Source organism: Balaenoptera acutorostrata, chromosome 2, assembly GCF_949987535.1.
Source record: "Balaenoptera acutorostrata chromosome 2, mBalAcu1.1, whole genome shotgun sequence".
Lineage (NCBI taxonomy): Eukaryota > Metazoa > Chordata > Mammalia > Artiodactyla > Balaenopteridae > Balaenoptera > Balaenoptera acutorostrata.
This window is the reverse complement of record NC_080065.1, coordinates 61,371,066-61,389,208: the sequence shown is the minus strand read 5'-3', so window position 1 is coordinate 61,389,208 and position 18,143 is coordinate 61,371,066. Positions and strand designations below refer to the sequence as shown.

General features: G+C 38.7%; 1 protein-coding gene across 8 annotated transcripts in view; it reads right to left on the bottom strand.

The window, feature by feature from the left end:
- ARHGEF28 (Rho guanine nucleotide exchange factor 28) overlaps positions 1-18,143 on the bottom strand; it is a 307,464-nt gene that overhangs the window by 12,374 nt on the left and 276,947 nt on the right. For all 8 annotated transcript variants that reach the window (XM_057540604.1, XM_057540598.1, XM_057540597.1 and 5 more), the window contains one exon: positions 16,993-17,293. In XM_057540604.1, coding sequence (XP_057396587.1) covers positions 16,993-17,293 — 301 coding nt within the window. The remainder of the gene's footprint in view (positions 1-16,992; positions 17,294-18,143) is intronic.

Here is an 18,143-nt window from a genome sequence, read left to right as displayed (position 1 = left end):
GGTTACCCATTCCATACCCATGATATCAGCAAATATTGAGAAGCCTAACAATGCTAAGTGTTGGGGAGAATCTGGAGAAACTCGACCTCTCGTACATTGCTGCTGAGAGTTATACTACACAATTTTAGAGAGAAATCAGTAATACCCAGCGAAACCAAAGACATCCCTACTACTTCTAGGTGTTCATAATCTACATAAACTCTCACTCAGGTGCACAAGGAGATGTGCATAAAAGGATGTTTACTGAGAAGCGTTTGTAATAAAAAAAATATTGGAAACATCCTAATTGCTCATTAGTAAGTTAATGAATATGCTGGTGTTTATTCACATAATGGAAGAGCATACAGCAGTTTAAAATTAACTATTTGTGCTACATGTACAAATATGCACGTTGAGTGAAAAAAATAAGTTGCAAATAGACATATACACACACATATACATGGAGCAGGGGAGAAAGGGAAGGAGGGCAGGCTCTTTTATACTATCACTACGTATATATGTATCCATAAACAATATATCATTTTTTTTTGTTTTCTACTACATTTATATGTATCCATAAACGATAAACAATATGTCATATTTTTGTTTTGTTAAAACAAAACAAAAATATATGTTTATTGATACATATATATGTTTATGGCATAAAAACACACTGTGGAAATGATATACACCAATTACAGGATATTGGATAACTCTGAATAGGAAAAAAGAAGAAGATAAGGGGAAGGGATTTCATATCTAACATTTCTTTCAAAAAAAAAAAAAGGGCAAAGAGATGTCTGAAGCAAATATGGTATAAAGTTAACATCTGTTAAATGCATGCCTGATACAGATTTTCTATACTTTTCTGTAAGTTTGAAATTTTCATAATTAAAACTTTTATGTTAAAAAATGCATGAAAATACACAGCAACCAACTGCAATGTGTGGTCTTTATTTGCATACTGAGTCCAAAAAACAAGCTGGAAAAAGGACACACGCACTACATTTATAAAACAATTGGAAACTTGAACCCTGACTGTATGCTGATATTATGGAAGTTTTGATCATTTTTCCTAGGTGTGATAATAGTTTAAAAAAGAGAGCCTTATCTTTCAGAGATACATACTGAAATGTTATGTATCAGTAAATGTTTACAGATGATCTTTAGAATTTGCTTCAAAATAGCACAGGGTGTGTGTTGTTGCTGGGCATGGGGGATTGGTGGGTAGGAATCTAGATAAAACACCACTGGCCATAATTTCCTAATTTTTTGAAGCTGGGTGATGGTACATGAGCAGTTATTATACTCCTCTGCTTAATTTTGTACGTTTCAAATTGTGCATACATTCAGGTAATCAGGGAGAATGTCAAGCTCAAATTTTAAATCAAAACAAATTAAGATGTTCCTCACCATGATAAACAAATTATCATGTTCCTCAGAGTCCCTGTTAAGAAGCAGGGACAGCTTTTTAAGATTGCGCTGAATTAAACAATATGTAGGTCTCCAGCTACAAGGACGGGGCAGTATTTTCATGGCATTGAATTCCTCTTAAGGCTGTAGAGACCAGGGATTGCTAAGTACCATGGCAATAAAACTGGAAACTGCCTTCTGCATGACCCTACCCACACTGAAAGAGTTATGCCTCTCATTTTGCTGAAAGAAGAACTGAATTCATTTCTCTGCCAGGTGAATAATGCAGGAAATCAACCTAGGAATTTTAATGCTGCATTTACTTCTTACTGGTTCAGTAGAGGGAAAAGCAGATGTTAAAACTCTTAAGCATACCAGATCCAGTGTTTTTCTTTAAACCAGAAGAAGGCAAGCAATTAGATCAAACACACCCAAGCTAATTAGTTCTACCTACTTCTTAATAATTATGTTATTACCAGACTTTTTTAAAAAGGCACCCAATTCTTTAAAGGTATATAAATGAGTGTTTTTTTTCTCTTGATCAACTACAAAATTATGAGATGTCAAAGAACTTACATGCCTTTTTCTGTTCTGAGAAATTGGTATTTACAGTTTTCAGAGCAACATAAAATTTTTTCTTCTTAAAAACAAGAAACACTTTGTAATTCTCATCTGTTTGAAATAACATTTGCTGAGAAACCAAACCCTGCAATATCTTTTCCAACTGCAGCTTTGAATTTGTCACTCAAAAATGATTAAAATTTTAAAAGTACAACATAATATATAGAAAATGTTTTGTTCAATGTAAATTTTCACACTCAGCATTCTTTTCATATTCATGTTTGCAATCAGAGCAAAGATTACTATATTACCTTTCTGGAAATTAAACTTAAATACTTTTAGAAATTGTACCATTAGAGAAGTAGGCAGTTTGCAGAACAGAGGCAAAATTAGGACTTTATTAAAACAGGAATCAAATGAGAACATATATACTAAGATTAATTACTTTACTCCTTGGAGCCATCTCTTCCTACAGGAGATGATTTTACATTGTCTTATGCATACAAATGTCATGTGGAGCTACTCTAGCTGTTAATATTTGTGCTTCCTGACTTGTGACCTATGACTAACACTGGAGCCTAAGACACGAATTTCCCTTTAATTATCTACCAGGTGACACAAATTCCCAAGTTTGCACTACATCCTCCTCCTTTTAGACAGATCTCTTTCTTCTGTAAACAACTCTTTTTAAGAAGGAGCCATAGCATTACCATACAATTTAACTTCTCTTTAGTGGAATCAGCCACCAAGAGCAAAGAGCAAGTAGCCTCAGCGACTTAGTGACCAATGGCCCCAGCGCCTTCCAGACCAATAAGGGCCACTGAGTACACTGCTCTCTGATAGCCTGTTATCTCACGGAGTAGGAAGATGCAGACACAGATAACTATAGAAGAGGCTAATGAACACTGTCCACAGGCAGACACCACTTCAGAGATCTTCCAAAGAGAGCACTTTTAGATGTGGTAGCCAGGACAGGCTTCAGAGCAAAGACAGAACTGGAATTGAGCCTGGCTGACCAGAATGTCAACAGGAAGAGGTGGCCTCGGGTGGAGGTATTTTAGGTAGAGCTCACCCCTACTGCAAAGGGGAGGAAATGCTGGATGCCATAAGAAAAGAGAGCTGTTGGGTCTGGTGGAATTATGAGTTTGTGCAGATAAATCAAAGGGGTGGGGATGTGTTGGAAGAGTAGGTTGTGGAGGGTTTTGAATGGGAATGCTGGGAGTTTTAACTTTAGGAGGTAAGTTTTGCAGCTGCTGGTGATCAGGACCCTTCTATGGTCCCGTGTCTATCTACATACTTGGCTTCACCTGCACATGTAGGTCCAGGGCAGGGTCAGAAGGGAGCAGTTATTCCCCATTTTTCATCTGCTTGGAATAAGCCCACGTTTAGCCAGTCAAGTTTCCATCCCTCTGATGGACAAAGCATTATTTATTTTTTCAGTTAGTAGAGGGTGTGTCAGAAGGAAAACTGTTTTGAGCTTCTTATCCATTCACTCTTCAATCAACACTGAGTGCCTAGTATGTGCCCTGCACTGGGTCGGACACCAGGGAAACCAAGTTGAACAAGACTTTGTCTCAGCACCCAGGAAGCTTATAGCCCATACAATCACTTCAAAAACTGTTCCAGTTTCTTAAAAGCTAAATAGGCACCAATTCTAGGATGAATTCTACTCCTAGGTATTTAGCCAAGAAAAATGAAAACGTAATTCACAAAAAGCCTTGTACAGACTGTTTATAGCAGTTTTATTTATAAGAGCCAAAAACTAGAAATAAGCCAGGTATCCATCCACAGAAGACTGGATAATTGTGATAAATTCATCTAAGCAAGATTCCTTAGTAATAAAAGGGAACCAATTACAGATTCATGCAACAGTATGGATGCATCTCAAAAACAGTATGTTGAGTGAAAAAACCCTGGACACATAAAGGTACATAGTATTTGATTCCACGTCATTCTAGAATAAGCAAAATTAACCTGTGGTTGATGGAAAACAGATGAGTAGCTGCTTCTGGGAGTGAAGGTTGGTTGGTAAGAGGTATAAGGGAGCTTTCTAGAGTGATGGCAGTATTCTGTGCCTTGAAATTCTTTCCACAAAAATGATTGAATAATAGAGTTAATATCTGAGCATTCAATGTATGTAAATATCTCAAACAATATATAGCAACTTAAAGAGTCCAGAGGGAAAACAAGTGACAAAATATGGTGGAAAGTAACACAAAGATTTACTGGACACTATAGAATCACAAGGAAAGCTCCTAACCCAGATTGGGAGGGTCTGGATAGGCATTTGGAGGAAAGTGACCCTGGAGCTGGGGTCTTGAAAGACGAACAAGAGTTTACCAGGTTGAGAATAAAGGGTGGAGGAGAGGATATTCCTGAAAGAGGAAATAGATGCACAAAAGGGGCAGGGGTGGCTGGCCTTTCACATAAGTGGAAGAACTTCCTATGGCTGGACCACAGGGAGAGAAAGGACAGAGCAGCATGAGATGAGGCTGAGAGATCAGAGGTCAGATCAGGCCTCCAGGCCCAAGCACATAACCTCTTGCGCTTCATCAGCAGTGACTAATTTCAGCACACGGTGCATTTGAATAAGCCCAAGGAAGGTGACCCAGAAAAGCCCTAAGAGGACTGGACACAAATCCTTATCCACAGGCCCAAATGCTGGCCTAGGGGCTAAACAAAACTCTATCTAAAATTCATTGTGTTGTATTTGGAATTCAGAAGACAACCCACGTGGTAAATCACGTCGGCATGTGTCGTTTGGATTTCAATTGTTCCTGCGGGAGAAAGGAGGTATTCGAAGGGTGTGCCACGCACAGTGAGTCTATTTCAACACCCACTTACATCACTGGTTTTTTTCCTAGTATGTTTTAAGGAATAGTAGCCCTGCAAGGTTCTGGGCTGGAGAAGAGGAGGCTGTGGTTAAATAGGTTTGGGAAGTGCCACTTTTGGAGAGTCACAGTACACATGAGCACAGTGAAAGTTCTGAAGAAGTTGTGTAGTCGCCAAACCACCATTTCCCAGTACCATCTGATTATGGGAACTTTCTATCGTGTACGGTGGAATGTTTTTTGAGAAGTGTCTATTTAGATAATACTCCAATGAGACATAACATGTCCTTCAGGTCCCCAGAGCAACTATTTTGGAAGCGGCCCAGTGGATGAAGCAACTAAATGTTCTTCCTAATGCTCTGCTCCTTTTGTAACACAAGGTATAACAGTAACAGTGACAGGACCTGTGTCTACTAAGTGCTTCCAAAGTTCTCAGAATTGTACGTTTCATCTTATAAAACCCTCATACTATCTACAAAGTAGATACTATCAGAAGTCCAATTTTACAGATGAGGAAACTGACATACACCAAGTTTAAACACTTGCTTACGTTTTCACAGGTGGTAAATCTGAACCCAGGCCTTCTATCTTCACCACTATGCCACTCAGCCACCTCTACTGTTCAATATTCATCAAGTTTATTCTTTCATGCATTCATTTGTTAATCTATTCATTGATTCATTCATTCAAATCCCTCATGTAAAAGTGAAGTACCAGAAAATACACCTAAAGTTCATTACATTGGAAAAAGCATCGTTTTAGTCTACGTTTGCTGAAACTTGGTTTAGGAGGTGGGAGAAGATGGATTCTTTATCTTTTCATCTTTGAACGACAGGGAAATATCACATCACCTACCTTCTTCACATGAACATATATCTCGTCTTGATCATTCTGGTCAAAAATGATATTGCTAGGCAGGTTTCCGCCCTAGTGTTTTTTCTGGGTCCTTGTTGAATTAGTCATTTAATCAAGCCCTTCATGAAATATATTTTCTGAAATTTTCCTGAACCACACATCCTCAAAGTTAGCCAATAGTCTAAAAAGATAAAATAACCATGTCTAAAAAAAATACCCACCATATCTATATATTACCTAAATCTCTTATCTGAAGAGGAAATATTTTAATTTGAAGGTGAAATATTTTAACTCACTGGCAGCAGCATTTGCAAAAACCCTTCCATATTCCTATCAGAAGCAATGATCATTTCTTTGAGTAGGATAATTTTAATGTGATTTTTCCCAGTACTTTGCTCACACAGTTAAGATTTAAGCTTTTCCCCGCTACGTCCACTAAGGTAATCACCTCATACCCAGCTCAGAGCAGAGGTAGCTCATAAAAGACAAATGTAGTATCTGATCTTTCGCGATGCTTTACCTCAGGCTGCTTGTTCAGCATAAAATAACTAAAAATTTTTAAAAAATCTTTGCAGATAGTTGAGTGAAGTACCCTAAAAGGCAGCTAAACACACCCTCCCCCTTGCAGTACTGCTGCATTCTCCTTTCAAGGGGGATGGGATTCCAGTCCGCAGTCCTCGGGGACACATCAGTGTGTGACTGTACTTCCTCACACTGGAGCCCAAATGCAAAATAGGGCCTCATGTCTATGCTGACTAACAGACCATCACATTTTGGCCCAAACATTCCTTTTGTTTTCTCCTTCCAAGCTATGTGCCAGTGAAAAGCAGTTTGCACATGCAAAACTTCGCGGGTGTATTTCAGAGCTCACGCTGAACAGAAGCATCAAGCGTCTAAAAATACAGGATGAGCTCTACTTTGTGTATAATCTATCATGCCAATCTGGATACATTAACAAGTAATCAAAAATAGGTTAACTATTTTTGGTAGTAATAAATTCATCAAGAGTCAGAAGTTTAATCTACTCATTGGAAGTAACGCAGCTTTAAAAGCCTTTAGTTTCTTAAAAGGTTCCATTTTAATCAGATGGAATGTATATTAAGAATTATACATTCCATATTCTTGTTATATAATAACATCCCCAAAACAGAGCCATATGGAAACAAGTCAAGAAAGCACAACCTACATTTATCCAAGAGTTCAGGCTTATGTAATTTTAAGAATATTTAATAGCTCCATATTTACTACACTAAAATAATAAGAAAAAAAAATCCAGCATAGCTAAACAGTTAACTGCAAGGGTGCGTCTGAAATGACAAGAATACAAGCCTAAGATCCTAAACACAGATTCTAGAAGCTTTTGGCAAAGCCAAGTATGTGAAGTCTCTTTCTCCTTGACTCCTAATATCTCACCATCCCATCTTCTGCCATCTGCCTCTAGCAAATGTCAGTGGATTCCCAGGATGGAAACATGTTTCCTTTCTGATTCATTCCTAAAAGACTCCCCAAAATATGGCCTACTGCAATTGAGCATGATTGCCCTGAATTCACGGGAAATAACCAAAGCCATAGTCTTCTTTCAGCCATCCAGAAGAATCAAGAATCCCTCCCATCTAAAAGACTGGTGTCTAAATTGAACACTTACAGACTCCTATACTGACAGCCCAAACCATCTTTGAGAAATAGGAACTTCAAAATTCAGAATCTACAAGAAAGTACTGAGGCTTCTGAGGACATGTTAGAAAACGGAGCATTGAAATCACCTCCTGATTTGGGGTTTTGCACGGAGAGGGCTCTGAGCACGCAATTCCTGTTTTTTGTTGCTGGTGGATTTATGAGACTCTTAGAACGCAAGGTCCTTATTGCAATGTTATAACATTCTGTGTGATTAGTTGATTGCAAATCACTGCACAGGGTTCCAAGATCGCTGGTAGGAAGCAGGTCGTTAAATAAAATTAAAACTCTGTCAATGTTTTGCTTGTAAATGCTTCTTCCAAAGCTTTACGGCAGCATCAGTCCTTACAAAGTGACCTCAATTCACCTGAGAAGTAGAGTCTCCTGTATTTTTGGCGGATGATCCAAATATTCTATATTTAATCCAAACACCCAGCATGTTATGTTTTAGGAAGAAAAACCTGTAGTGTAATGAAATTTGCACAAAGAGAGCTATGGAAAAGAGTCGCCATGAAAATAATTAAATTCTGCACAGTCGTACTGTGAAAATTGTTCAGCAAAAGGCTCAGCGTCCTATCCTGCAGAACTGGGAACCTCTGTAAGACCACATTTTTCCTTAGGTAAACCTTCAAACCAAGCATTAACATCTGAAATTAAATTGAATTAATATCTTACCTAGAAAGAGAATGGATACCCTGGCCCCTTCTCCAAGCAAACTCCACAGTGATTTATCATGGCAAATTAGCATCTCCACAGATCAAAACCCAGGCCCCGGCTTATTTATTATCTGGCTCGAAGTCTGAGCAGAAAAACAGGACAAGACATCGCCCCCTCAGCCAGCTGTTTCTGGGAACTGACCAGCTGAGGACACATAGGTGCCTTTCAGTCAGTCTGTCTCGGGTAGAGCAAAGGGATATATTTCTTAAGATGCCACCACATTTAATTTTAAGATTGCTATGATAAATATATGATCTTTCAGGCAATACTTGAAGGCTGACAAGTAGAAGGTGGTGCCAGGGAAACTGGTTCACATTCTAAGAGTGTAAACAAATACTAATTGTTTTGCCTGGGGAGATACATTGGACTGTTAAATAGGATTTAGCGGAAGAAAAAGGGTTTAAGAAAGTGTTTCACTGATGTTGAGCTAGCTGCCCATGTTTAATTTACTGGTGTTCAAGCGACTTTATGGTTAAAAAAGAAATACCCCAGTGAACAGATAGGCTGACTAATTGTTGTTCATATAACAATTAAATGCTAAATTGTTTATGTGCCATCTTCCTAAAATGACAGCAATGAATTCATTTCTACTTGTTTAGAATAAATTAAGGCATTTTATGGAGAATAGGTTTTAACTGTTTGAGCTTCCATTTGCTACACATGGCCATGTGGGGCTATACGTACAATATTCTAAAGGGAAAAATAACTCACATAAGAAGATGCTCTCTAGAGTTGAACAAAGAGTACCTGTATCAAACTGATAAATGAGACTATACATCTGAAGACAAATTTATTTCAACATTAATGAGGAAGAAAAGTTGGCAATTGTTAAAGTCTGCTACCTAGAATCCAGAAAGGTATTCATGGCAAGCAATTTTATAGTTACCCTGACATTTCAGGAATGCCACCTCACATACACCCATCTTACAAAAGTTTTCATACTCACTCAATCCAGGTAGCTAGCCTGAAGCACTTGCCTAGTCCACATGTATTAACCCCCACCACACCCCACACGTCTGCTGGCTTTCCTCAACCTGTTTCAATGCCTCAGTCAAGTCAAGCTGTGTGACTCAAGCTCAGAGTTGCTTTCATTTCTGCTAAAGAGTGTGGACCTTGACTCCTTCATTCATGTCGCAAATTTTTATCAAATGTTCATTAGATGCCAAACACTGTGCACTGTGCTTTGTTAATGGTGATAGAGCAATGAACAAAGGAGATACCTGGAGCGCCCCACTCTCTTGAAGCTTATTCTACAGTGGGACAGGCAGACCTTACATAAATTATTACACGTCATTAATTCAAATTATGAGAAGTGCTAACAAGGGGTGCTTCCTGGTGATTCTGAGCCTTGATTTTTATCAGTCTATCCAGGACTAACAAGGACAAATCAATTCAGGATAACTGAACTCAAAAAGAGATTAAGGTCATAAACCAGAACACAATTTTTAAATTTAAAGTGAGAAATGGTTTAAACCCAAATATTCCTGTTGGGTGTTCTCAACATTTTCTTTCTGGTAGGAAAGCCTATTCGGGGAACTCAAGTATTATTAGAAGTTTTCCTGGGGATATATTGATATAATGCGACCATTTATGTAATGCAACCCATGAGGGTTGGATGTTCTGTAGATATGGAAGTTCTACATCCCAAGTTGAGATGTTCAGTCTTGTTGCCAAAATATCTCTTACATTTGGTTCTGAAAACATGGTTGACTGATGTAACTTCTTCCTCTTCAGAGAGGAACAAAGGGAAGCAAAATGCTGTGACTTTTTCCCTAAGACAGTTCTGGTGATATACTAACAAACACTTCCTCTTAGACCAATATGGAAAAGTAGTTAACCCTTTATATTCTAATATATTTCCATTCTGAGTAAAAAAATTCCCCAATTTACATATTTTTTAAAAAATCACCTTTGAAACTATTGGCTTCCTACTGACATTTAGGAGACACTTTCATTTCTATCAGCAGGCCACCTCTGAATCACAATTACAATGAATTCTTTCCACCAGGCAGGGATGAAGCTGAAGTTCACCGGATCCCAGAACATGCTTGGCAATTTTTTTTTTTTAAGTTCTGCTAACACTTCCCTCTCTTTTGTACAGATGAGGAAGTAAGGCTTAGGAATCACGCAGCAGCCGTAGGAGCCTGAGTTAGCATTTGAACTGAGGTTCTCTAACATCAAGCCCAGCACTCCAGGCTGGCAGTGCAGGGGAAGATAGCAGGACGGCTGCTTCAGAATCACTTAAAGAAAATGTCAGATACACAGATGTGCAGGCCCAGCCAAGTCCTACCAAATCAGAATCTCTGCACAGAGGAATTCATATTTCTATTGCCTTCTCCCAGAAACCATGGTACACAGCCAGCTACAGTAACCACGGTTCTAGCAGCCAATCCCACCCATGGCATCTCACTTCTCATGAGCCACACAGTTAAGAGGGTGGGCCTCCGTAACACCATCACAGGATTTGGGGAGCTGGAGTTGGGGGGAAAAGTCTCTCTGGGTTTTAATACACCGGCCTTAACTCCATCCAGTACACTCAACTCCATTTTTTCTAAATTCATCTTTTCGCAGAGGCTGAATGAATAAAACGTGAAAAAGAAAAGTTGTCTTCTTTGAAAAACAGAGACAGCAACCACCATCTCACAGGATGTCGTGAAGGGCAAATGAGACCATGAATTCGAATGTGTTTTTGAATGGCATTAAGTGCCATAGAATATTACATTAACTCACCCAAACGTGAATTAATTGGGATGGAATTTCCAAGCCAAGAGGAATATAAACTCCTCAATTTAAGTGGAAAAGAAAATACAAGTCAGACCATCTATTTTTACAAATAAAGTTTTACTGGAACACAGCTAATCTCATTCTTTTTTTTTTTAACATCTTGATTGGAGTATAGTTGCTTTACAGTGGTGTGTTAGTTTCTTAATGTACTGTCTACGGCTGATTTAGAGCTATAACGGCAGAGTTGACTATATGCGACAAAGACCGACGGCCTGAAAAGACTCAAGTATTCACTGTGTGGTCCTTTAAGGAAAAGTCTGCCACACCCTCTGAACCCGATGGTCATATTTTTCTTAGGCAAACATAAAACATCAGTCCTTAGCTGAACACCCCACATTTTAGGCAAGTCCTAAAAATTGAATTTTCACGGTTGGATGGACACGGGGGTGAGAGAGGAGACGGTCCCCAGATTCTGATTTGTGGAAGGCGTGATGTTTTCTTTGCCCACTTTGGATCATTGTCCCAGGAGTCACTGAGACTGATAGGAGCATGCCTTATCCTTCAGGTATGTTTGGTACCTAAATGGTTACAAACTTTCCTTGCAAACCCAGCCCTTAATCACTTTGAGAGTAAAGCCGCACTGTACTGGAGAGGTCAAATATGTAACCGATAGACCACATACGTGTATATGTATATGTATGTATATATGTACTTGTATGTAGGGTGGGCTTTTTTTTTTTCAGGATTTAAGCTAAGGATGACCCAAGGTCAGGCCTAACCCCCTGGAATCCTTCATACTGAGTAGGTTCCCACTTTAGCAGCTCGTTCAAACCAAATTGGAAGCTTGGCGGGGATGAACAGCCAGCCACACGGCTGGCTGGTTGCCTCTGAATCCACCCACCTGCTGGTTTTGCTCTCCTGCTGTGTACTGGGCTCTATTCACTAAGGCGGGATGGCCCTGGCCCAGCTGGCTCACACAGCAAACCTGCCCCCAGAGAACTATGCAGTCAGGAAGTTGGCAGTCAGCACCCCTGGCTCACCAGGCTCTACAAGCAAATGGCATGTTTCCCTTTCCTGGTACAAAATCTGCAAAATCATCTATGCTTGTCAGTGAGAAAAATTAAAATTAAGTCTTTGAGCCCAATTATTTATGCTCTTGTCATGACGCAGATGACCGAGAGCAAGCAGTATTATGATTTCCTTTAAAATGTTAACCAAAGTGATAGCCAAGATTCTAGAAGAAAAGATAAAGAGCTGATCAATGATTTCCCAATTTTGACTTCTACAAACTTCCATAGGTATATCTGCATAATAATTTGATGTCATATGAATATTTTCAACCCTTCAGCTTTGGTTTTATTTAAGCAATCCAAAATAAAGGCATCTAATATTCCCTCCCAATCATAGAGAGTTCAAAATTCCCAAAGCTCTTTAATTAAGGTCTAGGTTTGGAAAAATGTCCTAATGAATATATAGACATTTTTCTGCCCTAATTTTTGTATTGACACAGGCTTGATAACAGATACCTATATCTACAAATATAAAGAATATAGATATTTATCACAATTTTACTGTTATGCATTTTTGTAAACAAAGTTTAGTTAACTTCCCTAACCAAGTTAAAAAAAAAAAGCTCAGATTTTTAAATTATAGTTCAAGTTTGATACATTTTTTAAAAAATTAAAGCTTTCATGGCACCTAAAAATAGCAAAGAGAAAATAATAATTTTATCCTGTGTTAAAGGCTGAATTGTGCCCCCCCCCAAATTCATATATTAAAGTCCTAACCCCCATTACCTCAAAATATATTTGAAGATAGAGCCTTCAAAGAAGTAATTAAGTGAGGTCATTAAGGTGGGTCCTAATCCAATATGGCTGATGTCCTTTAAGAAGATGAAATTAGGACACAGATTTGCACAGAGGGAAGACCATGTGAAGACAGGGAGAAGACAACCCTCTATAAGCCAAGAGAGGCCTCAGAAAAAGCAACCCTGCCAACACCTTGATCTTTGACTTCCAGCCTCCAGAACTTTATTATGGCAGCTCTAGCAAACTTATACATCCACATTTTCAAATACTTCTTTGTCACTGAAGTTTATATTATCTAACGCCAGCTTCAGTTTTATGGGAAATTGCCTGTAGGTCTTTAGCAAAGCTTCTTTCCACACAGATTACACAAATAAGGTACCCATTTCTGAATTATAGAATATTTTTAAAACATTAGAAATTATCACATACTCACTTCTTAAAGACTATTACTTAAATACTAACTACAGCATAGCCTTTTATTTGGAAAATTTCTATTCTATTTCCATATGTAAAAAACATGTCATTGAAAGTTTAACGCAGCTGTCTGTACTTAAAAAAATATAACAACATTGCCTAGATGAAGTATTCTGAATACAATGCTTTGAATTTGAAAATATTTTGACGGGCACCAAATTCTAACAAGCAGAAAAGCGAAACACTCTTCTGGAATCCAAACTTGATAAAGTTATTCTTTTTCCAATGTCAACTACTACGTGACTAAGGCATGAAATTTGGTTCTCAATTTAAATTTTATCATATGCATTATAGCAAAACTATGATGCTTTAACTACATTGAAAAGGAACTTTTTAGATAACCTGCAAATATTGAGGTACAGATAAAAATATAACTGAAAAGGGAGACTAAGAAGATTTCAGATTAATTATCATACCAGAAAGTATCTTCTCTGTTGATTAATGAAAAAAAGGCAAATATAAACTAAGAGAGACACTGAGTAAATAGCCCTAGAATTCTAAAGCTAGGAGAGAAAAAAAAGGCACAGAAAGAATGTTTTTTGTTGGTTTTGCCTTTAAGAAGACTGATAACAGCTGAGCATTTCATCAGGCCAATTACATAGCAATTGTCCTACAGGGACTATATTGTTTAAAGAAATTCAAATTTTCTGTAGCCTTGGCTAGTGTCCCTCAGAGGAGTACAGATTAAGTTCCTAAACCAACCATCTCTTCCACTATAAATAAAATCAAATACCAATTTGGATCTAATGTTCAAACATCAAGAATTTTGTTCATGAGACAACTTCCAAAACTGGAAAGTAAAGTTCTTTATAAAGTATTACCTTAAAAAATATTTACAAGTAACACAGGGATATTGTTAGGCAACACTAGAGAAACAAATGATCCTTAACAAGATGTGTCTTATGGGACAAAAGTGAAGCTAAAGGGTATTTATATCTGAAGATCCTCAGAACTCATGCCAGCACTGGCCACCACAGCCCAAATGATTGAGAAATATTTTCCAAATGGTAATATTAAAAAAAGAAGGAAGGGACGAAGACAACAACAAAGAACTGGGCCTTCATCATGAACATCCTGCCAGATATTACAATAGGATTTATTCTAGTTCTACTCCAACTTCTTTTAAAAGGACAATTCAAAACAGCATTCTAGAAATTAACGACATGCAGTGTAATGGTTCAGAGCATGGGCTCCAGAACCAGTCTTCCCAGTTCCTCTCTGGCTCTGCTATTTACTAGCTCTGTGGCCTTGGACAAGTCACTGAACCTCTCTGTGCCTCAGTTTCCCCCCTCAAATGGAGATAATAACAGAACCATCTCAGTGGATGGTTGTGAGTACTAAATGAATTTCTCCATGTCAAAACCTTAGCACAGTGCTTGAAATTTGGCAAGTGTCATATAACTGTCAGTGGCGGCAGTGGTGATGGAGATATTGAAAAACCAACTGGAACACAAAGAGCACAGTAAAATGTCTGGCGAAGCTGGCTTGAACAAACTAAATGAAAATTCCAATCCAGGCGACAGCTGAACACGTTAGACAATTTTATTTACATACAATTTTTTCCACCAGGCTTACTGTTCCCAAACTTCACATTTCCACTTATCTGAGCTGCTCTTAGGCACCCAGTACAAGACCAGACAAAAGAGCGAAGCATTCTTTAAGGAGCTGCCTGAAAACAGCTGACCTTAGGGCCTACTGATGAAACCAAACCACGGTTAAACACACATTTAACAAAAACACAGGCCAAGAACAGGAGAGGCAAATGTTGTTAGCCAGGGTAGCTGTCACTGATGACCACTCACACAAAGATACAGGAGCAAATGTGAAAGCAGGGGACGTTGACATGGCAACACCAATGGTTCTAGCACATGGACTGTCCCCCTCTGCACCAGCATAGCCTGGACTGGTTTCTTCTGGCCTCCTCCTGTTCCCCCCTCCCGCCCTCCCACCCCCACCCCCCGGCCTACGTGGAGAGCACAGGCAGAGTCTAGTGACGACCACCATCCGTGGCTTATTTTGAGCTACTTTCAATTCTAAGAACCGTGAAAGCTCTGGAGTGGCTTGAACAATTTTATCTGGCCCTGACAACCCTCTTAAGAATATATACCCAATTTTCATTCCACTTCCCTACCACCTCCTCCTAATCTCTGACTTCTCTCTCCTCCAGAAACTGCTTACCACGCTTAAGTAAACACACGTAAATAAGGTTTTCTGACCAGTTGCAAAACTCCAGCGCTGGACAGCCCACACTGCATTTCTGATCTAATCCCTCCTGCACACACCAGGACGCTCCTGAGAGAGGAAGGCCAGAGTTGATTTCGCTCTCTTCTATCAATGTCCTGCGTGTCCTGGCCTACACTGGACACAACATCTGAAGCTGAAGCACGTTTTCTCAGCATTTCCCTGGGCTATATTTAATTCCTTACATGTGGAGACACTGGTTTTGTATATAATTACTGTTTATTTCCTTAGTACATGTTCTGTCTCCTGCATGCAGGCTGCCAAATGTTTAAAAGCTTTCTACTTTAAAGCACAAGTCAACAGAAAAAGGTAGGAGATACAGAAAAAGCAGAAATACTTCTTTCAAACAAAAGTGTCATGTGGTTTAACTCAAACTGAGTTTCTGAATTACCCCAAAGCCAGTATGCAAAATCACAGTGACAACACAGAAAGCACTGCAGATAGCAACTTAATGAATCCAACACAGCAAAGCAACATGTATCAAGAGAAGGTATTCTGCAATATGGTCTCTGTAGTGTTAGGGCTGCAACATAATACATTAAAGGGGTTACACTTTGCTACATTCTGCCCATTTTTTAAACCCCAATTCACTATTCCATTTTTTTCTTTTTTCTTTAAGGAATACTTGAAACGATACTTAAAGAACTATTTCATTCTTTCTTATATGCTGACAAGAAATAAGACTATTACAGCAGTGACTGAATAATGTAAAGAATTATCCACCGCTAAGAATCAACATAATTTGGATTAGTAATACATCTACTTTCAGGCAGTATCAGAATTATTACTCTCTAATTCAGAGAAGCTGAACACATTCAAACCTTTTCATCGCTGACGAATTATCCTACTGACAAACTAAGAATAACTATGAAGCATGGAAACCAATCTCTGTCCAGTTCTGAAGATCTCTGTACCACTGCTTGTTTCATGTTTCTGAAACATTTTGCTGTCGGTGATTTATTTCCCACCCATGTGGCCAGCCATTTGTTTATTCTATTGCATGCCATCTGTTTTTCGGTAGAGAGGTTTCGAGTTCTTCTCATTCCCTACCTCATATCCCACAGAAAACAATTTATAATAGACATAGATTTAAATCATTTGGATTCATGTGGAGTTGGTAACTCGAGCTGCCTTTCATTGATATTTGGCAAATGCTTTAATGGGATTAGCAAATTGTGTCATTATGAGGTACTTACGGAGACACAACACCTTTTTTTTTTTTACAGTGACAAATGATGTTAACAGTTTCATTTGGGGTATTTAACGGCAGTACAGAAGATTTTACTAACATTGCAGGAAATTGCCCCGAGAGACAATAAAGCCCTACCACAAACCCTGTCCATATCTTTCATTTCTGAGAGTCAACAAGTATGTGTATCAGGATGTGGCTGGGTCTACAGTGAGGAATAAATATCAAGTTGCTTCACTTTTCAAGGAAAGTTATTATTTAACCCACAGACCTAAAAACCCTGTCTGGTTCTCACATCTCAGTGGCATCCTCTAAGCCCTCCAACCATGGTCTAGTTGTCTCAATACTCACAAGCGATGGCCCCCAGACTCCCCCAAAGAAAAGTTTATGCCACAAACTCCAGCTCATCAGCACCAATTTATTCCCATTCTAGGGCCCACTTCGATTCGCTCTGAAGAAGAGCCAACCATTCAGAAAAACAGCTCCTTGTGGAAACTATACAGATGATGTTTAAAGTATTAATTACCATTTTTACAAGAATCCTTGCTGCTTTGGTGGAGAGGGGGTATCTGATGACAGGACCCAGCGGCTATCCACAGTTCATGGCTGACGTCCAAGGGCTGAGAAATGTTCATCTTGAGGTCTACTTGATTTTCACTAGTCCTTACCAAATCGGAATGAGATATACTTGGGGGGTAAGTGGCATCCTGATGGATATCTGCTGGAGTCGGTTTGTTCAAAGTGTTAAGTGACAGTTGCACTAAAGCTTCATTGATGAAGAATGAATTTTCATGACATAAACCCTCAGATTGATTAAGTTCCATTACCTGTGTAAGAAAAAAGAAAAAACACAATAATTCTTCCAGCAATTTGCACCAGTTTTATAAAGTATTTATTCCTAACAGAATTTAGCAATCAAGATTTTAATGAGTGAGGTAGAGAAGGATATTTACAAGATTTTAATGAGTGAGGTGGAGAAGGATATTTACAAGATTTTAATGAGTGAGGTCGAGAAGGATATTACCCTTGACTCCCTCCTCCCATCCCCTTTTAATGAGCTAGTACCAAAAACTTCAATTGGCAACGCACAGCATATCTTAAAAGAAATGAAAATCAAATGAAAAGACAAGTGCAGCTGTGTGCTCACTGCCGTTAAAGTATTTCTACTTTAAGGGAATAGCATTTTCACTTTTGCTAAATAAAAGTTGAAGACATTCATGTATACATAAAGTATTTGCAATAAATATAATTTAGCCAACTTGAAAGGAAAGTCAGATATAACACAGATCATTCTTAGAAGCTTGTCAACTTTTACAACTTTACGTACAGTATTTACAATAGCCAGGACATGGAAGCAACCTAAATGTCCATCGACAGATAAATGGATAAAGAAGATGTGGCACATATATACAATGGAATATTACTCAGCCATAAAAAGGAACGAAACTGAGTTATTTGTAGTGAGGTGGATGGACCTAGAGCCTGTCATACAGAGTGAAGTAAGTCAGAAAGAGAAAAACAAATACTGTATGTTAACGCACATATATGGAATCTAAAAAAATGGTACTGATGAACCTAGCGGCAGGGCAGGAATAAAGACACAGACGTAGAGAACGGACTTGAGGACACGGGGAGGGGGAAGGGTAAGCTGGGACAAAGTGAGAGAGTAGCACTGAC